Source organism: Agelaius phoeniceus, chromosome 1 (genome assembly GCF_051311805.1).
Source record: "Agelaius phoeniceus isolate bAgePho1 chromosome 1, bAgePho1.hap1, whole genome shotgun sequence".
Taxonomy (NCBI): domain Eukaryota; kingdom Metazoa; phylum Chordata; class Aves; order Passeriformes; family Icteridae; genus Agelaius; species Agelaius phoeniceus.
In genome coordinates, this window is record NC_135265.1 from 101,094,333 (window position 1) to 101,120,444 (window position 26,112).

At 38.9% G+C, this 26,112-nt stretch overlaps 1 protein-coding gene across 5 annotated transcripts in view; it reads left to right on the forward strand.

The window, feature by feature from the left end:
* SPIRE1 (spire type actin nucleation factor 1) overlaps positions 1-26,112 on the forward strand; it is a 126,016-nt gene that overhangs the window by 51,817 nt on the left and 48,087 nt on the right. For all 5 annotated transcript variants that reach the window (XM_054644600.2, XM_077183971.1, XM_077183961.1 and 2 more), the window contains exons 3-4: positions 3,335-3,568; positions 25,663-25,788. In XM_054644600.2, coding sequence (XP_054500575.2) covers positions 3,335-3,568; positions 25,663-25,788 — 360 coding nt within the window. The remainder of the gene's footprint in view (positions 1-3,334; positions 3,569-25,662; positions 25,789-26,112) is intronic.

Below are 26,112 nucleotides of genomic sequence, written 5' to 3' on the forward strand. Positions count from 1 at the left end.
TTTTTTTTTACCTGAGTTAAGCAGCATTATTTAGTGTTACTAATGACACTTATTTCAGTGTTATACACTTGTTTTGGGGTGTAAATGTGAAACTTTGTGGTTTAAAAAAGCTTTGCTAGGTCCATTTTTACCCTTGTTTTTCTTATATATATCTGTTTTCACATATAATTGAAGACTGTATCAGTGCTTGTCACTTGCTAGGTGCTAGAGGTTTTTATTTTCTGCTAAATTGGCTAACAATAGGGTTTAGAACATGTGATTTCTTTGTAAATAATTTATGCTTTAAAAAAAATTTTAAAAGTGACAGTCCCTGATTATCCAACTCAAAAATCCCTCTTATTTATCAATTCATCCAGTTAGCTGTGAAAAGGTTTTCCTTTTTTTCTTTTTTGTTTTTATTTGATTTGTATTACAGGTAAAGTGACAGCACACATGCACTGAAGTAGCAATCAGTTGACTTGTATACTTTGCTTCTAGTTATATAGACCTAAAAGTTTTTTTTGTATGAAATTGCATCAGTAGTTTTATCCATGGGAAGAAGCATTGACAATTCTGTGACTTTTGTTTGATAGTTGTATGGCAATTGTGTAGTTTACAGGATCCTTGGTAAACTGATACTCCTGGAAGCACTGAAGGTTTCAGTTTCAATGCAAGTCACAGCAAAGTTACTTAGTTAAGTTGTTTGCTGTTTTGTCTTTCAGCAAGCAGAATCTGTGATACAGACAATGAGTAAATATGGCTTGGATTGCATGTCCTAAACTAAGGAGCTGAGAGACTGAACTGCAGCTCTGACTTGGTGCTGCTGTTACAGCCTTTTCTCTTGTGTCAGCTTTGCATGCATTACAAAATGTGTTCATAGCACATAAAAATGCACAAACCATATTCCTGAGCTGCAGAAGCCCACTGCTGGTACATCAAAGAGAGCAGCAGCTATCATCCAGGTTTAGCCACAGTGCTTTTGAATACCTTAATCCTCTTCCCAAACAGAAGAAGGCAGAGAGAGTGCACTTTCTTTATCCATTCCCTCTTCTACTTTTTTTAAGTTTTGGTAGCAAAATCCAGAAGCTGTGTTCAGCAGCCATCACTGCATGACACAAGACATAATTTTCTTTGCATCTGATCTGGACATTTCAGTCTTCATGTATGCTAAGCTCTTTCAAATGTACCTTTTGTTAAAGTTAGAAATTACTCGCTTTGTGTTTATTCCCAGGTGCTCAAAGTATCAAAATGATTATTCAGTTATACTTCATTTTGATGTCAGTTTCCTTCAAACTGCTATTCTTTGTTCCCTTTCAGTTGCTGAAGGGGTGTATGTTGGGATTGTACTCAGCACCTGAATTACAGGAAACACATGTCTACCGTTGGAATTAATATATTTTACTTTGTGTGATTCCACATTTTCAGTTTATTTTTTTTTTAACAATACAAGTTTTACAAGACAGTTACTGCAAAACAGCTTCCTTAAAAAGTGAGCAAGATATACTACAAATGCAAGTTTAATATTTTAGAGCTTTTTTAAGATCTATATGGTGCAGTGTCCTGTCTCCAGAGTGAGTCGTGACAGAAGTCAGGGGAAGGGTACAAGAGCAGAGCAAGAAAACAGTGATGCTTCCCTGACATACCTTCCTGTCTCAATAGCACTCCCCAAGACAGAAGCTGTTCTTTGAACTGAAAAAAACACATACAGGTTTTTCTTCTTCACTAATTTGCCTAATCACTTTCCCTAGCTGCATTTTAACATAAATATGTATAAACATATTTCAAGGGTTTAGCATGTGCAAAATGTTTTTATTGAACCAAGTTAACAAAATTATTGGAAATAAATTATAAAATAAAGTGGTTTATATATTGGGGTTTTAATTTGCTTTTTGTTTATTAGCCACTGTCTTGCAAAGTGAATTTGCACTGTAAAGTAATCCCAGCAGAGGAATGAAGTACACAAGTGTAAAGCTGTCAGACTACAGCAATCATTAAATTGTCTGTCTAAATAAACTAATGGGAAATGATTTTAAGTCTTTGCTAACCTCCAGCCTCTCAGACCAAAAATACTTTGTTGTGCTGAAATAAGTAAGCAACTAGAGTAAAAATTAATGTCTTAAGAATCCCTTTGTGTTATCCTATTTCCTGAAAAAGAATTTCAAAACTCTGCAGTAAAAAGTGTGTCGACCAGGATTGTAATGAAAGGCAGATTAGAGAAAATGTCATTTGATGACAAGGTTTGGTATATTTAGAAATGCTCCTGTTATTAAAGTTGCTGCTGTGCCAACTACTCCTACACTGGAGTCTGCTAATTTGTGTGACATGCTATCTGTCCCAACATACAAGGAAGATCAGAGATTACATGCAATAACTCCAGTCCTACTTCCATTGTCAGACAAGGATCTCCCAGCAGTGACATTACCTTCTTGTGGTTTACTATTGCAATCCCATTTTCCCTTCCCTCTTCATTAATACCCATTTTCAAACTCCTGTTTGAAATGCCATTATTTACATCTTTAACATTCCAGAGGCTTTGATAGTGCTCATAAGGAAAATAATGTCAAGAGAGAAAATGTGCATTTATCATTGCGGGATGTTCAGGACAATCTTTTCCTAGCTCACACTGAGTAAGAGGTCATTGGTTTGCTTTGCTCTTGACAGGGCACAAATAAGAAGCCTCAATTCAATGAAAAATTGAGGTACAACCTCATCACTATGGAATACAGTTGTTGGCAGTTTCAGTGGCAAATGTGTGCCTCCACAGCTGTGCAACAGGCGAAGGAGTCCTTGTGGGCTGCTGTCCCTGTGCTCAGTGTGTAATGCTGGGACATCCACAGCTGTGTCCAGACACCTCTCAGATCAATGAAGAGGCACAAACTGAAGGGCAGTTTCCAAGTGTCATTAAGCTGTGAGAAAAAGAAGGCATCTCATGTTAGTTTATTCTTTCTTTGAATTTCTTCCTGCCTGCCCCACAAAAAAATTATGTGTGCGCAATATAGTCTTAAAAAGTAGAGTAATGTTACTTTGAGGTTTGCAGTATCAGAAGGAAAAAGGGAAAATAACCTTAAAAGGTCCTGTTTTGTTTTTAAATTATGAATTTTTATTTCAAATATTGAAATAAGAAAGCTGTAGGTATGTGGTATTAGTTGCTCTTGCTTGTTCTATGCTGTATTACTTAAGTGCCTACGCAAGTGCTACTATAGGTATTAGCAGATCATTTTTCTCTTAGATTTTGATGGTTATTGCCCTCTCAGTTGCTGGGTCTGTTATACAAACACCAGAAAAGGTTATTCCTCACTTGACCTCTTCATTCATGTAAATGGCATTAATATATATTTCTTCTTTGTTTTTACAGGTTATTGAATCACTAGGGATTATTATATATAAAGCCCTGGACTATGGTTTGAAGGAAAATGAAGAGAGGGAATTAAGTCCTCCACTGGAGCAGCTTATTGACTACATGACTAATGCCACAGAAACAGATGGGAGTAGGGATGAAGGATATGATGCTCTGGATGAAGGAGTGGAGGATGAGGATGATGACAAAGAAGAAGTTGAGGCCATTCACTCCTATAAAGATGTCATGAAGGTACAGTAGTGGGCAGTTTATATGATAGTTCTGTCAATGAGAAAACTGTTTTCTGCATTATTATTCTGTGTGATACTGATTTTCTGATTTCCCTGGTCCTTTTATAAGGTTTGTTTGTGAAAATGACATGCAGCATTATTTCAAGCTTGACAGTAGGCAACAGAAAATCCATTATCAACTTTAGCATTGGATGTGCCATTAACATCACAATCTGATTTAATCCCTGCACTGGATAGTCAGCCTTGCAGTGTAAACATCTGTTGAATTACTTTGTGTACTCTTGGATACTTCATGGTGTGTTTCAATTAATTCACCTTTTCATTAGCAGGTTATTAGGGTAATTATTTCTTATCAGTTCCTTCACTTGGCACCCTTCCTTCCTGAAGCACAGCAATGCTTTTGTACCAGTAGCTTATTTGGATGGAGTGAGTCAGAACACAGTATTTCACTGGTGATCATTATGGTTGCAGTTCTTGACCTGAGTTGTGAAATTCAGAAATACAGCTTATGAATTTTAATTGTGACAAGTTCTTTAATGTTATCTAGGTGACTGTGAATAATCATTTAAAAGTATTACCTTTTCTACAGAGTAATGTGTGCATGTTTTAGAGCCCAGTGAGCTCTTATTACAGACAGAGGTATTAATAAGCGTGGTTGAAAAAAAATAGCATAATTGGTTTAACTTATAAATAATCTGATATTAATATAGGTTGGAAAACATTATGCTAACTTCTACCTGAGGACTGAGCCATTTATAGTGCTTCTTCATAAATGCAAGTCATATCTAAGGACCAGGAGCTTAGTGCACCACATAAATTAAGTGTCATGGTGGAAGCTGAGACTAAAGGAATGTCCCAAATAGCCCATCAGAACACACTGACACAGGAAAGAGACCCCACTAAAATGCTTCAGTTCTGCTGGGTTAACAGTAGAAATAAACTCTTAGGAAACTGGAGAGGGAGTAACTTTAAGATGCTTTTGCATCCTCCTTGCGTCAGAAGAATTGATTAATGCTTAATGCCTTTGTTTTTCCACCCTCCCTTAGAAAAGCAGAGGCCAGAGGGAGAAATGAAGGAAATGTTCCTTTGCTCCCTGTGATGGGGAGGGCCTGGCTGGCTGAAGTGCTCTGCCCTTCAAGCCCTGCCCCTGCCAGCCTTGCTGAGTTGCTGTGAGCAGGTGCTTTGCTCTCTCGTCCCTCTGCCTCTCTCTGACACCCAGAGGGGGCAGTTGCACCCTGCTAAGCCCCCATGCAAGCTGCTCCAGACATTCTTGAAGAAATTTAGAAGATTGATGGGATACATTCCTCCTTTTCCTTGAGTTTGGCAAAATGCTGTGAATTGGTGACAGCTGAAGTTTTTGATAAATGTTTTGATAAGATTGATAAATGAAAGTTTCACTTAGTGCAGAGGCAGACAAGACCTTTGTATACACAGAGCTAAGACAGTGGCTTTGTGAAAGTGATTGTTTTGCAAGTTCTTTACTTGATTTCTGCAAACAATAAAAGATAAATTAGGAAAACTTTGCTGAACTCCTTTAGGTACACTGGTGTAGACATCCCTGAAATCAAAAGTGATAAGAAAATTCAGCAGGTTTCAATGGTTAAGGCCTTTTCATTTGGCTTTGTTAATATCTCTGCTAGTTTGAGCTATCTGCCTGTTTCTATGTTTTAAAATCAGCATCTTACCTTAAATTTCTTCATCTTATTTTGTTAATAGTTTTATATCATCCTGGACATGTATTGCTTCTGTGACTTCATCTTAGTGAACTGGTCAGCTGTCATTTGTACATCATCCTGACTTTTACTCCTACATCCCTTGGAATTCTCTTTTACTTCTGTTGTTATTTTTGCCTTAATTATGTGCTGCAGGCTTAACTCTGCAAATTACCTTTATTCCATGCTCAGTGTTATTACTGCATTGAGAGGACTAGAATGGCAGCATTGTTCTGCCATATTTTGACATGACTGCAAATTTGCAAGATCTTTTTTTTCTTGACTTAATACCTTTTTATGGGTCAGACCATCTTCTGCATGTGGCTTTCTCTTATCCCCCCCCTCAGCAGTGGTAAAATGTTAGAGGCTACACCCTTATTTACCCAGTGACTGTTTCACAACAGTAATGTGTGGTCTTGTGACCATGAGGTTCAATTATTTTAAGATCCTCTTGGCAAGACTCACTGCAAAGCTTTTTCCTCCACAGTTTGTAGTGAATGCTGAAGCAGGTTTGCTCATTGAATTGAGAACTGTTGTTCTTGCCTCCCCTGCATTCTCTACATCACGAGCTTGGAAAATGGTAGTGATGGCCTGTGTGCTACTAATACTGATTTTTAAGGTTTTTAACTATGTAGTCTCTGGTCTGGAAATTATTTCGTCCTTGAAAAGTGATTATATGGTTCCTCCTCCAAAAACTGTCTTTGTCCGGCCACTAAAACTGAACTTTTCACCATGAATCACTAACTTGGGTGAGCATATTTTGTGATTAAAAAACACAGAGGTAGTTAAGATATGTGAGGTTTTTCTGTAATGTGAAGTAAACAAGGTCAATCCTGCACCCTCCCCCTAGCCTGGAAAATGCTGAGTAATATGGCAAACACTGATTCCCAAGAATGGGGAAAAGGGTAAGTGCTAAATAGTACTGCCAAGATTATCATTGGCAAAGCCAGTGGGGAAGACACAGACAAGCTTTTGTGCTGCTTCTTGGTATATTTGGCTGATTTAGGTTCTGATTTCCTTGGCAGGACCAAGCTGCTGCCCAGACTTTTAAAAACCTACTGTTTTTAAAAATGCATCTGTCAAGAGAGGAGACATTGGTTACCAGAGGCTTTTAGTCTTTGATATATTTCTGATTTGCCAATCCTGCTGCAAAAGAAGGGAGAAATGGAGACAGCAAAGACTGGACATTTTCAGACAGATGCTTTCCTTGTTTGAGTCCCTCTCCCCACCCCATCCACTGTGTGTACACACTGTGCTCTGTAAATCTGTACGTGTGGGGAGTGCCAGGTTGGCTCTGCATGTACACAGTGCAGTAATCCCAGGATCAGGAGCACAGGTTGGCAGCACACATACACCTTGGGAAGCCTTGGTCAACAGAGAATACACAGGGAAGGCCTGGCATGCTGGGCAGTGCTGGGCTTGCTAAGGGTGTGGGAAGTCCTGTCATGTGGCACCTTTATCACAGCGTGGGGCCCTCCCTGATACTGAGACAAGATGATGTAGTTTATCAACCTCTTCCAGAGTATGCTCAAACCCTAATTCCACTCCTAATCTTTACATTATCACACTCCTTATCCCACAGATCTCTGCAGGCAGATGGTTTAAACCAACAACATCTTCCTGTTAACCCTGAGGCACTTTCTAAGCTGCGATTTATCAATATCTGCTGGCTTGAGCCCCAGCCCTAAACCCAGTTACAGTATTATACTTCAGTCTAGGCCAACACCCCTTTCTAATTCTGCATGTAAAGGTAACCTCATAAGGCTTTGATAGCAGGTTTTATTCTGTGCTGGTATTTGCTGGGCTGAACTGCCATCCTAGCCTGTCATTTCTTCCAGATTTGAACATCATTGTAGCCAAATGACCACTGCCAGTACTAGACTTTGCTTCAGCCCTTCTGCAGAGCAGAGGTGTTGTAGGGGTGCTGTCAGTTGTGCCTGCAAGTCACAGCACTAACCTTTGTCACTGCCTTGCTGCCTTTTTCTGCAGGTCTTGTAGAAGGTACAGAAAGAAGACAGCACCCTTCCTGAACCAGTATCTTTCTCTTTCTTATGTTCACCTTTCATCCCAAAAGTTAACTCAGGTTTTAATATCTGTAGCTAAGCCACACCTTCTTGTCTAGGACACAAATGCAGGTGGATGGTCTCTGGTGCTCGATGGCTTTGGGTCCCAGGTCTTTCCTAATTGCTTGTAAGAAGTTCAGTAATGGTGTTTATTAATTCTGACCAAAAATTAACTGTCATGCAAGTGCTGCTTCACAAAGGTGAATTAGTGGCCCAGGTCCCATCGTAAACAAAACTCATACATAGAAAATCTCCATGCTGACTTAATTTGCATGAATTTTTTTTTTAGAGCAGCATAGTCAGTATTGTGTTTTCTCGCTATAAGAAATGTAAACAAGGATGCAGTTTGTAATATTTTTATTGGTAAAAAATTATGTTTGTGCTTTGCAAAGAGGAAGAATAAATTGTTTCTCTCAACCTCAAACACTCCTTCTCTCCCATTTCAGTTTTAATCATTAGCATGGTGATGATATGAAAAACTTGGATGTCTAGGTGACTCATATGTCTTGGTAGTTCAAGGGTATGGCTGAAATTTACAGTGGTGATATTGATCTGCCTCTGTTTTATTTTGAGTACTCTGATAGTAGAACAGATCTACCATCAATGGCATGTGTAGGATTATAGGGGAAAAGAAAAATATGTCCTGTCTCACTGCAATTATAGGCAGGATAAGAAGATCTACATTTAGATCTAAGTATTTTGGAGACTCCCTTCTGAGTCTGAGGACTATTATCATATAGATGCTGTGACCCCATGTAAGTATAATATGGGAACCTGTCAGAGAGGAACCAGAAAATGCAGTTAAAAACAAGTCAGGGTATTTGTTTATGACAGACAGTTAAAGAGTTCATGTAAAGGAATTCAAAACCCCATAATTTTGTCCAGTACAAGCTTAGTAATGTGCAGCTTTCTGTGAGTGTAATTCAGTTTAAGGCTGGGCTGGCCTAAACATTTTTGTATGAGCCTGAAATTTATGCTTCATTTCCAAACAAGCAACTTGCAGTGTATGCTGTAACTCTGTGTGAAGATGCTGATGAGTTGGAAACTTACTGAGATGGTAAAGTCCCAGATGTTGCCAATTCATTTTATATTAAAAAGGAATGCAGCAACGTTGGCCATTTGTGAAAATGCTCACAGTACTTGCTGGCTTGAACAAAAATTTATCATATTCCACTTGGGGATCTTCAGTCACATAGACCGGCTGTCTGAGACCCCCTTTGTTATATTGGGAAACCTCCTGTCCCATCTGTTTGGGTCTCTGAAAGTGCAGCCATCTAGTTTTTGTACCTCTTAAGTTCTGAGGAAGGCAGGTTCTCCTTTGGCTGTTCCTTTTTTGCAGTTTAACTCTTTGGGGACTGTCAGCTAGAAAGAAACCCCAAAATCTCCCAGAGTGACTTTGTAAACACAGCTCCATCTCACACTGCAATGACAGGACACCGTTGGGTGGATGCCCCTGGGCAGTGTGGGCCTCTGAAGGTGCAGTTTCATGGTGCTGCTCTGACCAGGTGGACAGCTTGTGTCAGCACACCTCCTGGCCACCCTTTTCTCTCTGCTGCATTGACAGAAGTGGGAGCTCTGAGTTCAGCAGTGAAGTCACAAGGACCAGGGCTCATCTCCTATGCTCAGGAAGTGAGCATGTGCTCAACCATTCCCTTTGGGACTCCTACAAAACAATCACTGAGATTGGACTAGCAAAGGAATAGATGGATCTTGGCTGAATAGGACCCATCTACAGGCCTTTTCTTATTCTTTCACTGTGCTTTGAGAGAACTGGGAATTGTCTTAGAAATACAGTAAACCTGCTGCTTTTTTCTTGTCCAGGCAAGCCTCGTGCATCGTGGCTATTCATTCAAAACAGTGTGTTTCTCATGTCTGTGCTGTCACCTTTGCTGGGACCTTTGTCACCTATGTGTTGTCAAAGCATCCCAAAAGTTTATTTGTTTGCCTTTGTCCTTTAATCAGTTCCTTCATCTACAAACACAATTGTGCAGGTGCAGAATAAACAGTGCTCCTGGCTGAGTCGTGGCCAGAGCCAGTGTTGGAAGTCCTGTGCTGTGCAGGCCCACAGAGCTGAGCTGAGGACAGACTGTGCAAAATTAAGCAGGAGTGTCTCTGCATGTTTGAGTGTTTTTAATGTATGAGCAATATCTCCATGTGCTGGTATTAAAATAAAAGTATTTAACAATAATAATAGGGCTTTGATATAAAGGGCTTGTACCTGATGTAGTTGCAAGGAAGTTGTCCCTCAAGACCTTGCTCTTTCATTTAAAAAGAAGAACTTTTTGTCTGCCTTACTTTAATTATTATTGGAAACATTCCTTCCATCAGTATGGGCTTAGATAGATTGGAGTGTCTTACTCCAGGCTGGGAGACACAACCAAATGACCTTTCCTGCAATGATTTATGGCTCACAGTAGCACATTTACACTGGTTTAAAAACCCTGTACCCATAATTCACTTAATTATACTGGTATAACCTGTCTAAGGTCTAAAATAGTCTGAGGAATCCAAGGAGTTGTCCAACAAAAACAGGAAACACAGATGGGGTGTTCAGATTATTTTTATGGGGAGGTTAGAATACACCTGAAATTTGTGTGTGGGCCCTTATGCATCTAAAAGAGGCACAGTAGGGCAGGGACTTTTTCCCTCTGTCTTTTTTATGCTGTGATTATTATAAATAATTTATACAAAGGTAAAAATAAAGTTCCATGCTTTAGTGCAGGTGGAAGGATTCTTTGGTGGTAATGGTGGCCCATAATGCATAAAAGGCAGAGTTTGTCATGATAGAGCTTCAGTTATTCCATAAAAAATACAAGTTTGAAAACATGAAAAGCATTCTGTAAGAAAGAATACATCTGAAGTATCAAAGAATCTGTGTGAGCCTGTGCTGCCTAAAATATACCCTGGAGACTAAAGTAGATCAATGAGTGTTTACTCTCACAAAGTATGTTCTGTTTGATCAGATTAATTTGAAGTTCTAAGTAATGACTGGAAATCAGGGTAATGGTCAATTAACACAGTAAAGCTGTAGAGACCCAAAACAAAGTAGGAAAAGAGCAGAGCCACAATTACAAAAAGGACCCATATCTTCTCTGCTCTGCAGATTAACTGCAGCACTCAGCAAAGCAGTGCTGCCTGACCTGGCCAAAGCTGGAGGGATCTGCCTGAGTCTCCCTCTCCAACTCTCAACCTCCCCTCTTCTCCAGGTGTTAAAACTGCTAAGTGCACAGAAGGCTGTGATGGGTTTTTCAGATTTGCTGTCAGCCTGGTAAAGGCAGTAGATCTGCTCAGAAAAATTAGCCAGGACAGCAGCTTGTCTTACGTTAGGATTTGGCCAAGGTTCATCTTGTCAGAATCCTTTCTACCCATGTAGGCTTGGATGTTTGTGGTGTTGCTGGCAGCTTTTTATCTCTGCAGGCTCCTTTAGCTACTTTAAAAGTGAAGGCCATTCTTACACAGGCTCACATGACATCTTCTATCATGCCTGTAAGGTGCAAGTGTTTGATTTATATTCCATGTGATGCCAGCATCCCACAGGGGATAACCCATGAGGGATTTCCAGTGTAGCTTCCCAGGACACCCTGTATTACTTACATCATGTGTGGGATACGTGTTTCAGTGGACAGATAAACTAATGGTGACATGCAAAACTGATGGGCAGTTTTCTCATGTAGTATTGTGTGCTGCTGATTCCCAGTGACTGCACACACTGACCATGTTCAAAACAGCAGATCAACTTATTTCTGCAGTTTTTATGTTGTGCATCTGCAGCTCATTTGAAATAGGCACTGTGGGTGTTCTTGTAGCTCTAGTGCTCTACAGGTATGAGAGAAGCAGGACTTGTGGGGTGGGGAAGAACTTCATTAGTCTGACTGATTTAGCTGGGGTAAAATATGTTACACCTTCCAGGGTGAAAGAAAAGGTCCAATGGCAGAGTCTATGAGTGCTGGTCCTCTATAAATTGTGGAGACCCTAATTCTCTGAGGTGTTAGAGCATCACAATCCATCAGCCTATTCAGGAGAGAGTTTAAGAGGAAAAGTGGCTGTGGAAGTTTTGCCTTTTCTAGTTCTTGCCTGGAAGTAAATCACTGAATATGAGTGTGCTAAGTTTATCTTGCTGATAGCAACTATGTAAAAAACAATGTGCATTTCAGTTGTCAATGTTGCTAGTCCAGAGTCACTTATAATGGTATAATTGCATTGGCAAAGAAAATAGAAGCAGCATAGGTGCTACAAAATTAACTCCTTACAGAGGCATATTGTCCTGTAACAGCAACATGAGAAAAATAAAGAAACTGAGGGAGGGCCCTTTAATTAAGCCACTGTGATCTTCTTGCTTTTGAATTATTCAAGAGGGAGCTTTGGGCTTGAGGCAAAATTTCTTTTGGCGCATTTATTTCAGTGCCAGTAACAGTATAAAAATAAATTAAGCATTTGGAGGAAAGGTCATAGAATTGATTTAAAAATACCATTAATTGTCCAAAATAATAATCACTTTCTTTTATCTATGTATTTTTTTTAGTATGCTCTTGACTACTGTGCTCCCATTATACTATTTTCTGCTCCCTTTTGCTTAGGGTACTGTTGCATGCTGTATTTTAGAAAAATATTTAAGTGAGATAAGGCCATTTGATACGAAGAAATAAACAGTGTCTGCTAGATTGTGCTGACCCCTGAAGATTCACATCTAAAAGGCAGGATATCATATTTATCCCAAAGATTGGTCTGAAGACAGAGCATGTTTTGCATTTTTTAGTAAAAGGTTTTTTACAATAGGTTTTTTGTTTAAAACATTTACTTCCAATGTCTCTAAATAGTATTGTATTGAAGTACTGAAGCACTCCTGAGAGGTAGCTTTCAAAAGATTATCGTCTGCAGGATGCATGGCCCTGAGTGTGTTTTAAGCGATCAATTTGTAAATATTTTTAATGAAATAACAGAATGGCAAAAGCAGTATTCTTCTGGGTGATGGCTTCAGGGCACTTCTCATGTAGTTTCAGGTTTGCCTCACTGCAAACTTTGGGCCATGCATTCCAAAGCTTCTTCATGCGTGGGCTGGGTATGCAGAATTGTGGGAAATGATTTGAATGTTTTAACCTAGCAGCCTTTCAGATAACTCACACTAGTCTGTGCAACTGAATCAAGTGGTCCCAAGAGATAAATTCTTTGAATCTACTGAGCTTGGCAGAGCTTTTACTGAAGGGAATGTATAGGGCAGCCTGGATGCTATAGAAAGGTAGCAGGCATAGGAAATTAGGGATTTTATGTGAGGAGGCAAAGCAAACTGGCAGCACTGAGCAGAACCACGAGTAGTTGTTTGGAGATCCAAACTAAACCCTCTCAGGAGGAATATGTAGCTGAGGGATTGACAAGGACAGAGAGCTCAGGGATTGTGCTAAGGGCAGGCAGCTGCACACAGTGGCAGAGCCTCACATGCTGCTCTCAGTTGGCTTTGTGTAAAGGCTGGAAAGAAGGCACTAGGAGGATGCTTTTCGGAAGCTTGGGTGAATGGAAAACAGGCATTTTATTGCTTCTGCACTGAAGAGAGAACAAAACCCTTTGTTTTGTTATTATTTAGCTATTTATCTCAGAGAAAGAGGCTAGAAACTTGATTTTAAGCACTAGAAAAAACAGGCATTTGTTTTGTAGTTATTGCACTCATGTTGGCAGGGAAGAACATGATACTTTGGGTGATTTAAGCCAAAAGAGAGTTGTATGGTTGGGGTTTTTGGAGCAAGTTGGCTGGATTTGGGGTTTTTTGCCTTCTCTTAGGATAAAGCAGGCTTGGAGTTGGGACAAGAAGGTCCTAATGAGCAATTGTATTTGTTTTTTCTTTTTGGCGTGCCAAATTTCTTGATGTGAGCATTAAGACCAACACTTGCTTTAAATCAGCAAATTATAAACTGATCTCTTCTAATCAATTCACATCTCCCAGTCTGTTATATCATACTGTATGTAATAAGCCCCCATTTATGTATTTTATACAGTCAGATATACTTACATAGGTAGATGTAAGATATCACTATCCTCAATCCACCTTTTGGAAAGGCAAAATTGTAAGGTGATGTTTAAAAACATGACAGTGTTAAGTGAAGAAAGTGAGCTATAGGGCTTGTTTTTAAACAAATCTTCTGTGGTAGCATGTGATATTAAAAAAACAACAAAAAAACAAATGAAAAAAACTGAAGTTCAAGCCAGTATTAGCAAGATTTATTAAGTCTTTTCATGTCTGGACAGGAGCACCATGTCACACTTAGAACTATTTTTAATGGCTCAGAGGTAAAAAAAAAAAGGAATATGTTTTCTAGGCAACAAACATTTGGAAATAAAAATACTCAGTGAGTTAATTTTGTCCTTGTGTTTGCCCTTGTGTTTAATTTCTTATAAACACATATAGAAAGTGAAGGGATTCTTGTACCTTAGCTTGATGAAGAAAGCTGGGGACAGTTCCCATAAATCCCTTCAAAGTAATTTTAAAGCAGCTTTGAACGTGACAAGTGTTTAAGTGAATTATGTTGATAGACAGGTTTCATTAATTAAAGTGATGTCATTTGCTGTCTTAAACAGTTGTCCTGATTTTTCATCTGGGGCAGTGTAACTGGAGGTCAACATGTGGTCAGCTTTACTTTGAAAGTAACTACTGTGTTCCTTTTAAAAGGGTGATGTCAGTCCCTTTCACATTTGAGTGTGCTGGTCAGCAAAGGAGGGTGCTTATTGCAATTTCTTGCCCTGGTAATGGTGCCTACTGTGTTTGGAGCCAAGGCACTTTGCTGGGGACTTTCCAGTAAGGTCTGGCTGCCAGAGACACTTGGCCTCATGGTGTCACTTCAACAGAAGTGCTGAAATCTGTCCACACCAGAAACCTTTAAAAACCAAACAGCCTTACCTCAGAACACGGAGCTGGGCTTACTTTCCTGCCTTGGAGAGGGAGAGAGGGAACATCCCTGCTCCTTCCAGGTGCTGTCCTGGTGGCCAGGGGATGGACGGCACCCACTTCCCTCAGCCCGGCTCTGTGGTCAAGCGAGCAGGTAGAACAGGATGGGTGTTTCTGTTGTGTTCAGGACACTTGCTGCTGTGCAGGTGAAACTCAGGAGGTTTGCAGTCTCTGGGCAGGTATTGCTTGTGCCTGGGTGCAGGGCAGTGAGCAGCTGAGGGGAGATAACCAGCAAGATAACTAGACACCCCCCACAAACCTCTTTTGTCTTACATGCCTACCACAATAAAAGGATTATTAATTTTCTTTACCACTCTAGCAGATAAAGCTAACCTCTCTTTGAAGGTAATTTGGCAGCTATCTAGGCCTTTTAATGAAGGTGCTGCAAGCAGAGTGGTTTTTTGGCAGCTCCTTGCTGGTGTCATGCAGAGTTTGAGGGAACTGATCCCCCCTTGCGTGCCCTGCCTCCAGCAGATTCCTTTTGAAACCATCTTTCTTGTGGGACACTGAGGTGTACTTCAGGATACTGGCAAAAAGTCCTTTAGAAACAGTTTTGGGCTTTTTGACAAAAGAATGATATTTTAAGTTATCTTTGCTGACAGAACAATCTGTGAGCTTTAACACTCAGCAGTTTTACACCAGACTTTTGGTAGATGTGATGGTAGATCCGAAATTCGGTTCAGAGCTGTTGACTAACTCCAGTTGAGGCCTTTTGCCAATGTCTTAGGGATGTCCCTGTATCCATTGCTATAAAGTTCAGTATAAAGTTGATGTTAAATTGCTTTTCATCTTTCTGAAGGTAGCAACATTTGAAATAGATGTATATACTTGCATTTCTAGTTACTGTACTTTGCTCTAAGTCCTGGATTTTAGAAATATGACTGCTCTGACTTTTAGCCTTCAAAAGTGGTTTTCTTATGAAAAATGTTAGTATAGAAAAGAGTTGTCCAAGAGTAACAATTGGTCTTTGAGTACATGCAGGAGAGTGCTCTAACATGATCACCCCTTTGATAACCTTGCTCTCTCTGGACTGAGGTCACCACAGTATTAATTGCCTTCCAGAGATAAAATTCCCTTTTTATTTCTGCTTTAGAAGGCATTGATAGACTTATCATGTAAAAGCATCAATTTCAATGGACATGTAGTAGATGCCTCTGCAAGTGCCAGGGGTTTTAAAGGTAGCTTTGAAGTTAAAGAACTGAGCTGGGAGTTCCTGCCTGACTTGTAGAGATATATCTTTCATGATGTGTAACTGAGAACAGGTAAATAATTACCTATGGTGCAGGTCCTTAGAGTACTTGGCACAAAATTGTTTAATTATTTCAAGGGCTGTGTTTGAAAACAAAGCAGTCATGCAGCACTTGACTGGAGAACTAGTAAAATGGTTTGCCTACCTCCATTTTCTCTTTTTCCCTTCAGATAATAAGATTTTGATGAAGAGTTGGCTGGTAGCTGGGGTGTGGTGTGTGGGGTTTTTTTTATTGTTGTGTTTCTTTGCTGTTTGCTTTTTTTCCCTGAACTATTCTCTTTTGAGGGCCACATCCCTTTTAGTGAGGAACATACTTGTTTCTACAAGGTTCCTTCTCAGATGAGAATGGTAAGACTTATCTGATATGGTTGAAATAACATAAAGTACAAAATTATTTTATACTAATTAAAAGTAAGGTAATAAACATTGGAAAGACTCTTCAAATACTTTAAACTATATATATGTTTTCCATGCATCTTTTTCTGAGTGCACAAGTAAATTAATTTCCAAAAGAATGCTCAGCATTTGAAAGTACAGGGAAGTTTATTTGAAAATTAAACAAACTGTGCTCTTGCAGTCAGAGATTGGCCCAGGTGCATGGGTTGCCCTACTTCTACAAGTGGCATATTTTGAAATAAACAAGGTAACTGTTAGAAAGGACAGCCAAGCCCTAAGGAAGAGGAAGAAATGTTCTTGTATTCAATTTATTAGCAAGAGACAATCTCTCTGGTTCTTCATCTTGGGGTTCCCATCTTGTGTTGAGGTCTGTGTTGTTCATCTCTTTTGGAAGCAGAGACTCATTGCTCTCCCCTCCAAGCAGTCATGATGTGAGGAAACTAATATATTTTAAGATTGCATCAAGAGATCAGCCTTTAAAATGTGCTAGAATCTTCACAATCTCTTAATTGGGAATAATGAAGGTTATATTTTGTATATATTCCTATGAGTTCAGCACCTAAGATTTCAAGAAAACCATCAATTACTGCAAAATGCTTAATAATTCACTACAGCTATCCATCCTAAATGTTCACATAGAGACCAAGATCGTTTGAGCAGAGAGAAGTTCAAATGGACCAACAGAGCAGAGAAAAATATGCTGTAGCGTCATATGTGATTTGGTCAGCGACGGCTTTGATCCACAATTTTTTATTTTCCATTTCAAAAAACGTTCCTGACCAGCCCACTGGGCTTTGCATTGACCTCAGCTGCACTGACAAAAATAAAATTTGTAATTCCTAATATCACAAGGGAGAAAGAATATGTGTGGGCATGGACTGCAAGGCTGTGACAGAGCCCCAGCAGCACAACTACAGTCCCCACAGTGCAGACTCAGCACAGTTTGGGGTACATGAGCTGGCCTTCAATAATTGACAGAGTGGTAAAAATGCAGTGACAGAGTGGTAAAAAAATGCTTTTACTCCTGTTGCTGCCAATGGCAAGAAACGTGTGGAGGCAGAGTGAAGCAGCAGAGTTGTCTTTGCCTCAAGCCCCTGAGCATCCAGGGCAGGATAAACACCATCTGCAGTCCCTACAGGTGGTGAGTCCCACCTATGGGCAGGGAGTATTTCAGAGCCATTGGCTCCAGGTAATTCAATTTTTAGTAATTACCATACTGAAGACAATTTCCAGGAATGAAGTGTGTGTAAGGAAAATGACAAAAAGGGGCACCACCACTACAAACAGAGGGAACTGAGGAGAAAATAACACTTTTAAACATTTTTAACATTCTGCTTCATTGGATATCTATTCTGTTTGAATAAACAATTATATATATTTGAATCAAAATTACTTAATCAATTTAATCAATAAATTGTGGGTTAAATAATTTTGTTCATACCTACCTTAGAGTGGCATGTTTAACATTTATGTAACTGATATGCTTGGTAAGACAATTGCAATGTAGATTCAGTGGCTATAAATTTTCAGAGAAAATTGTTAAGCATACTTGCCTGGAAGAAAAAGATGAAGAATTTTTCTGTAGGCCTTTTTTATGCAACCAGGGTTCCATGACCTGTCTTCCCTAACAAAGGTAGTACAAATAAGGAGTAGGCATACATGAAGGAGTAGAAAAGCTTTCCATACGCTGAGGTCTAATGAAAGCAAAATAAGACTGGTTAGAAGTTACTTGATTTTTTCATTGGGAGTGAAGTTTAAAAGCTTGTTATGCTTTGTCATGCTGTATATTTGGTTATGTGGCTGGAAAGCTGTTTTTTTGGATAGGAATAAAAAAGTCATGCTTCAGGACAAAACATGAAAGCAAATTATTATTATTATTATGCCTACTGAGAGAAGTTTCAGCATTGTACATAAAAACAAACAAGCTTCCCACACACACACACATACACTTTAAAGCTTTGTATGTGAACTGTAAATTGCTGCCAAGGAAAGTGCATGTTTTTATTTTAGTTGATATATTTTAATTGGATTTTAAGTGGCTCATGAATAAACTGCCTTACATTAATATATTGTCTCTCAATTAGAATGTGTACAAACATCTGAACTGTGTAGTGATGAGATTGATGGACATTATTCAAAAGCTGAGAGCTGCAGCCTCTCTCCTGCAGTATTCTCCCCTTCCTTTTCTACATGTGTCTCTGTGATTTGGTTTCTGATTTGAGGGTCATTCCCCAACATTTTATGATACTTTTTGATAAAATTGTTTTCTCATTTAAACTGTTTTAAAAAATCACTATTTTCTACTGTTTTTCCTGAAATACTCTTTTTTTTTTTTTCCAAGCAGCAGCCTGGGTGTAATCACTGCTTTATCTGCTTGTGTGGGGTCTTGGGGAGAGGGGAAGAAAGAAGGGCTTCCATCCTGCCCTCATTCTCTGCTGCATATGCCAAGCATCCTGGTACAAAACCAGCTCTCCTCTCTTCTCCTGAACAGAAGCAGTAATTCAGGAGTAGGAGAAGGCACCCTGCAGCCCTAAGGAGGGCCTGAGCAGCATGGCAGACAAACATACAAAAAAGCATTACAAGGGTGCAGCTCTTTGCTAGCAGTTGTTCAGCTTTAAGTTATTTAATAATGTGAAGGGTGGTTCCACAGCTTAATGGGCTGTTAGCTAAATAACTACAGGTAGCCCTGTGAATTTGCACAGCCACTCCCCTTCTCCTTTAATTATCCAGTTTTATCATGTTTTCCCATCTATGCCTCTGCTCTGCTTTTGAAGCTGGTTTTCTTACCCAGATGCCTCCGTCTCATCCTTCACTCTGCTACTCCAGCATGAAATGCAGAGGTGTAAGTGCTACAGATGAGAGTTGCAGTAAGCTCTTGTCTACCTGTGAAGCAGAGAGCTTTAGAAAGCAGTTGTTGCTGACAGGCTACCTAGTGGTTTTGCTAAATGTTGCAGGGATTGACATTTCATGCAAAAAAACCCAGAAATAGTAGGTTTTCTCCCTTGCCCGTGAATAATCCCATTGATGTTCCACTGAATAGTCAAAGAAGGAGAGCTAGCAAATTCAGATTACTGCATATTTGTATTATTAATTCCTCCATTATTCTGCTAAGAAACAACAGAGCACAGTTTCTCTGAAACTAAGACAGAATGCAGAATTGGTTTTCACTTAATTGGCTCTTTTGAGACAAGTCTCTTTGAGAAGCAGGATGTTGTTAGTCCACTGTGTAAAGACAGTGTAACAATACACTTAACACATAGTCCAGAAACAGCTGTATGCAGGGGCTTGTATTTGAGGGGTAAAAATACCCTCATGGCTTTCAAGTAGAAATGAGAATTTTTACAATTGCAACTTTGACAAGAAGTCTGCACTAGCACATAAAGTTAGTCAGTCATTGAAAATTTAATATCAAAATGTCCAGTGGAAATAATCATTGTCTCATAAAAACATAGGTTAACTTTCATTTAAAGTCTGTTTCCATGGTCATGGTCTTCCTTCATTCTTAGAAAGCTAATAAAGAGTGAGAATAGGGTTCACTGAGCATGAAAAATACAGGATTTGGCTTAAAAATTGAGATGTAGTCAGTAACATATAGTGGAGTTTTCTTTCCTTTTCCTGACACCAGTGTAAGTTTTAAGTACTTTCAAAAGTGTTTGTAATTATGTTAAATATTTGTAAGACTCATTTTCCTAAAGATGGTATCATATAAATGTAACAGATTACAAATTATCTTCACCTTTAATTGTCTGTTGTTGGGTGAGGTTCAAGTTTATAGGTGAGACAGTTCAGTGGGGCGTTAGTCTTGCAGTTGCCATCTGTTGAAATTTTATCAAGATTCTCATCACTGCTTAAATTCAGTCTCATAGCATGGAAAAGTAGTTAAGAGTCATCAAATAATTGTGTAGTGTTAAGATTTTAAGAAGCAAAATGAGTCATGGTGCTCAGCCCTTCAATGCAATTAGTACCTGAAGGAAAGAGTGTCAGGACAGATATTCTGTTCAGGAGAAAATAGTGTAAGGGAGTCCTTAACTGTGAACCAGTTTCATCCTCAACATTTTTAATCTGTGTGTTTTGCTTTGTGTTTCGAAAACAATGGCAGCATCCAAAACCTCGCAGCAGCATTTCCCAGCACCGTCTACCCTCATGAGGAGCGTCTTTCAATTTTACTCGCAGGCTGACTTCAGTTTTGACTCAGGAGGACATTTGTAAACATTTGTTAGTCCATTCCTGTTTGACATTTCAGCATGTATATGAATAATTTGCTCAAAGCCTTTAATCCTTAGACTTTGCAAAGCAGAGGGTAGTTAGCGATGACGATGATGATTATCTGATGCAGACAAGTGGACATTTCTTTAAGGATCAGCATCCTATGCAAAGCAGCGTTTTCAATCCTTGCATCATCCAATTTCCATTTGCAATTTTGGCTTTAATTTCAGCAGCTACCTTGTTGTGTCCTTTACACAGAGAGAACCAACAGAGAGAACCAACCAAGGCCACTGTTTCTTCAAATTATACCTGTTATTGCTAAATGCAATAGCTTTGCGGCTGCATTTGCAGGTTCATGCTAGAAAGGAAAATCTGTAAAGAAAGACTGTATTTATGAAATGATTTTATGTGGAGGATCACTCAAAACATTAAATTTGGAAATTGTAAAAGTTGGGAACTGCGTAGTACTTCCCTTGTCCACCCCAAGGCGATTATCAAAACAACAAATAGCAGCACAAGGGAAGGCCTCTACAGAATGCTGGAGAACACTTAAATACCAAGGTAGATGTGCTTGGTACTAGCAATTTGCATCAATTTTCACAAAACCTACCTTTTTCTTGAGGCATCCAAAATTAAGTAGGAGATCACATGTCAAGCAGTTGGGCATTCCATGGCACTTGCAAAAGATCATTTAAAATATCAAAAAGTTACCAAACTTTTGCAGGTGAAGAGTAACTTTTTGTGAATACTTGCTGTATTTTCTGTTAATTTATTTTGCGGATTAATAGCTAACTCTGCTCCCATCCCTATTATCTTACTGCAGTTTTTCCTCAGTAGTATTCCCCTGGAATCCTTATCAGAGGGACCAGACAGTCCTTGGCCCACTGCAGTTAAAAGCAGCAGGGCCAGGGGCACATGGCTGCCTGGAATGTTTGAGAGAGCAGCTCTGAAGTGCTGGGAAGCAGCTGAAATTGGATCCAATGAAACTGGCTTTCATTGTCATGAAAGCCACCTCAAAACTTGTACTGTGCCTAAGTTGTGGGTACTATGCACAGGGGTGGTCCTAGCAGGCAGAAACATCTTACAAACTCATGAAAAAACACTTATTCCTGTCAACAGCCCATCCCTCAACATTATTCTGGATAATAAAGCAAAGCAAAATGCTTAGTTGAATTTTACAAATATGCAGGTACTGACTTGGTAAGATTTCTCTGGTAAGGTATGTGGTTCTTGAAGTTCATATTCCCATGAAGAAGGATATATATGAAAACAAAAGCCTTATCATAAACTCTAGTTTATCTTCATGGAGATAAAATCTTTCAGAAAATAGCCTGGACTTGAAAAGGCATCTCAAGCTGAGTTTTATTTTGTGAACCTCTTGTAGTACCATACTGCAAAAGATGAGGCAAATACCTAGTACACTTGTTCAGTGTACTGAACTTGCATGTTCAGTGATCTGTTGGTTAAAGTAATTTCTTCTTGTTGCTTAAGAAAAAGTACATCTTTTAAGTCTTTGTTAATACTCCAAGGCTTTCAAAACACTTAACAAGCCTGGCATTTGCAGGCTGGTAATATGTTTTGCATAATATCAATGGCCTGTCTTTGTGGCCCATGGGAAAAAGAAATCTTTTTCTTCTTTGTGGTGCATTCCCCAAGATAATTACAAGTGGAAACACTTTTTGTCTTCTGAAATCTTAATTCCAGCAGCCCAGGTGTTTTGATGAAACTTCCAGTATATATGTAGCCAAAATGGTTTTGCAAAACTTAGCTGCATTTTAGTGGGAGAGTCAGCTGTACTTCTTGTAACTTTATGGAGGCCTTGTTGGAATATATTCAAACAAATGCAAGAAATGCTGTTTGATCTCTTCAGATGGTTAAATTGTGATTCCTGTTAGCACTGCTTTGGCTTGGTGCACCCTGTTTCCTAGTCAACTGAGGATGAAGTTGGAGGAGCTGGCAAGGCTGTGATATTTACATAATGCCTTTTTTTCCTGTGAACCCTGAATGTGGATGGAAACAGCCTCTAATCTTCTTAGTGATCTAAGCAAAGATTGAATGCTTTGGGTCAAGCTGGGGTTTTGGATAGGCTCAGTTAGGAAAAAAAAAAAATTAAGAAATCCCAGCTCTTCACAATGATTGCAAATGGAAATATTTACAGACTGAGCTAGTTAATGTTTTAGTAGTTGATAATATTTTTATTATTTCACCAGTTTGCAAATACCACATAATCTGTTCTGAGCCATACTTTTTGAGACTTCTTGGAAGCAGAACAAACAGCCCTTGTGTTAAGCTCTGGGCACTGTTCGAGTTCATTCCCCTTAGGGTAGTTTTAAGTTGTATCATGAGGCATGAAAAGGCAAGTGTCAGAATAAGCATACAACCTCAAAATGACTGGGAAGAACTGCATATATGATCTTAATCCTTCTTGCACTACTACCACCCTGACATGGTAAGAGGAGGAGCTCATTAGGTAGTTGTCCTTTCATATCTCAGTTATTAAAACATACTGACTGGGATTTTTGTTGTGTGTTACAGAAACATAGCTTTTTAAACACTACTACCATAAACTTGAAGATTTTAAATTTTTTAAAGTGGATAAATGTCCTGAACTCAGGCTAGAAGTGACATTTCATGCTTGATTTGCCTTGCCTGCCTAGATTTTGTGGTATTTCATGCAGAAGTTACAGCTTGTCAGGGGTTCTGAACCAATGTGCAAGTACAGTATATTACAATGAAGGAGAAAAAAGTCAGCCTGTCCTATTTACATTTTCCTTTTTCTTCAGGCTTACCTTCCCTAATCCAAAAAACTCATGTTGAGTTGTTTGACTTAATATTACCACAAGAAGTTTTCTTATGTAATGCATCTTCACATAATATAAGATGACTCAGAGACTGATTTCTCAGAACATGAAAGTTAGTAGGAGCTGCTGGCCCTCTTTTAATACCTGCAGCCTAAGGTTTGCAAAGCAAATGGTCAGGTTTTATGTGATTGCTTTTGTAACTTCAGTTCAGCAGCAGGCTTTTTTTTTTTTTGCTTTACTTTGTGTTTACTAATAGAATCAATATTACAACCATTCCCTGCTTGAACTTGTCACCACTGCATTTCATTAACTTTCTCAATATTTGATGCAAAATGTTTCTAATTAACATGCCTCTGAATAAAGAAAAAAAGGATTCTTAAAAACCTGTGTGCAGTCTGTGAAATAATAAAATTTTATTCTCAGCTATGAAGACTTATAACATTTTATGAGCTTTTTCAAAATTGCAGTTGCTATTACTTTTATTTTTTGTAAGTAGTGTATTTTAGAATGAAACCCGTTTTTGTGTACTATAATTAATAACTAGAAAATGTAAAGCATGGTAAGGCAAGTAAGGACATGATTCATTATTGAGAAAAAAGAGCACAACCATACTCAGAACTGGTTTAATGTTCTAATATTTTCATTAAGGGAAATATTTAGTACATTCTGTCTCTTTGGTATCACTATTGCACACATTAGGAGTGCATCTGTTTGGGTTTTTCTCCCTTTATCTGCCAAGGAGATGATCCAATTTATTTAAAAAAAAAGGAAAAAATAAAAGGAAAAAAAGGAGGAAAAAAGGAAAAAAGCAGGGAGTTGGGGGGGGTGGGGAGAAAAAGGAAGGCATACGTCAACTATGTCCTTGTGATTATCCAGAAAGAAATTTGAAAAGTATAAGAAAATTTTGGCCATCCACTGTAAAACAGCATAAATTTTGAAGTGCAGGGATCAAGGGCAATTTCATGAACATGGCTACCTTGCATTTCCTATGTGGAAGAGAAATATATAGGAAGGAATAAAAATATACATACACATATATATAAACTTTCTATATGTATATTCATTTTTACAACTAAAAGGACATAAATACATAGGGGTACATAATTGGGCTTGTAAAGGTTTATCAAAGGAGCTGACCAAGTCTGACCACTGAGCTCTGTATTGTTATTCTAATGGGAAGAAATAAAAGATAGCAAGGGGCCTATGGCCTCAGAGAGCAGCTTTTCAATGAGATTGAGGCAGTCTAAATCTCTTCAGCCCTTCCTCCCTTTTCCCACCCTGGCAGCACGTTCTCCTTGCTCCTTTTTGCCTTCACTTCTGTGAGTGTGTCCATGCCATGAAGGTAATTGTCTCCTGCTCCACTTCCTTCACATTGTTGATTTTTGTCAGGGTGAGTAATCCTCTGAGTTAGGGCATGAACTCCCGTGCCAGCAGGAGGGTATCTGTGGATTCCTACAGCTGGAGGCCACAGCACCACACCTTTGAGTGGCAGTGTGGATTTAAATCAAATTGAAAGCAATATGGAAAAGCAGCCTGAGCTTTACATGCATCGTGCCCCTTGTAAGCACAGCGTTCACTGAAATAACAGGAGAGATTTAGACAAGTATGCTACTAGGCTAATTAAAGGCTCTTCTGCTAAAGAGGCTTTTGTCTCAAGCTTTAGTTCTGGAGATCTGAATGTAGCTGTATTTATATAAAAAATAGTTACAATAGACCCACATAAACAAGACCAATTTTATGGCCTTGGTTTAGACTTTATTTTTACGTATGTACCAGTATATGGCTGTCCATACTCAAGTTTCAGCTTTGGGATTTTTTTAATTTAAAAGTGTTTAGGAAACAAATTACAGCTGTTATTTTATTTTGTCTGTTTTCAGCCAATATTTCCATGTAAATGGTATGTCCACCAAGCTGGATGTCACTCAAACCATTCAGGTTCTTACTTTGAAATGTAAAGGCTGGTTTCAGTGAAGCTTCTCTTGTTGGAAACAGGAGCTGCATGTTTTGCTCTACAAGCAATGCTGGACTGACTGTTCATCAGTAACTGTGAATAATTCTTAGTGATTTGAATAGACTTTCAGAGTTTGACAAGTTTAGCATATATGGAAACACCTGTAGGGTTCCTTTGCATTAGCTATGCCTGTGTTTGAAAATGTTCATGAGTGTCTGAGATAAAGCAATAAACCTGTGCTTCTGTAGCTCTTGCTGATGTTTAAAATCTTTGTGCTGCTTGAAATAAATCTGATCAGAGTTTCAGCTTGATGATTACACTGTACTTTTGTCCTTGCTTCACCTTCCATCCTTTCATAAACCAGTAGGGATACATTTCTCTTCCATGTTCATAGGAATACTTAACACTTACTGTTAAAGTTGGTTTGAATTAAGTATGTTTTCCCAAAATTTGCTAATGCAAGATGGCTTGTTTTCACAATTATGTTGAATTATATTGTCCTTGCTCCTTTTTGGTTTTTTTTTGTTATGAAAAGGCAATGTCTTGGTTTTCTAGAACATGGTCTACCAGTCCCCTTACCATTCCCATAGTACTCTTCTCATAAAACAAATGGGAACAGAAGGTTTAGGAAATACACCCCAATCCCTGACTAAACTTTAATATCTCATGGATGCTTGTGCCCTTAATGTTTGGTTGCATTTACTTTCATGTTATTTCATGCTCTGTAGCATTAATGAAAGCCATGGGGATTGTTTTGATCCTGTTATCTATTTTTCTTCCTAGCTGTGTGCTGCCCACCTGCCAACGCGATTGGAGGCGCCCAACCACTACCAAGCTGTGTGTCGGGCTCTGTTTGCTGAAACAATGGAGCTCTACACTTTCCTGGCCAAAATTAAAAGTGCAAAAGAGGTAAGCAATCTAAGAAGGTTTTTCTGCTTTTGAGCTCATCACCATGTGAATTTGGTTTACAAAATCACTTCTGTGTGCAGCCAATAGGGACTGTCAGATGCTTGAGGAGATGATCTGTACTTTTCAGGGAGTACACTCCTTCAGCTGAGGTGTTTGGTTTTTTTTTAATTTTGGTCTGTAACCATTTACATCCCTCAGAATTTGTTAATAATTGTGATGAGTCTATTTGGGAGTAAAGCAGAATATTTTCTTGAAGGGTAACACATTGCATACATATGCCCATTCCTGCATGCAATATATTTGAGTCTAAACTCTTTTCTGGTG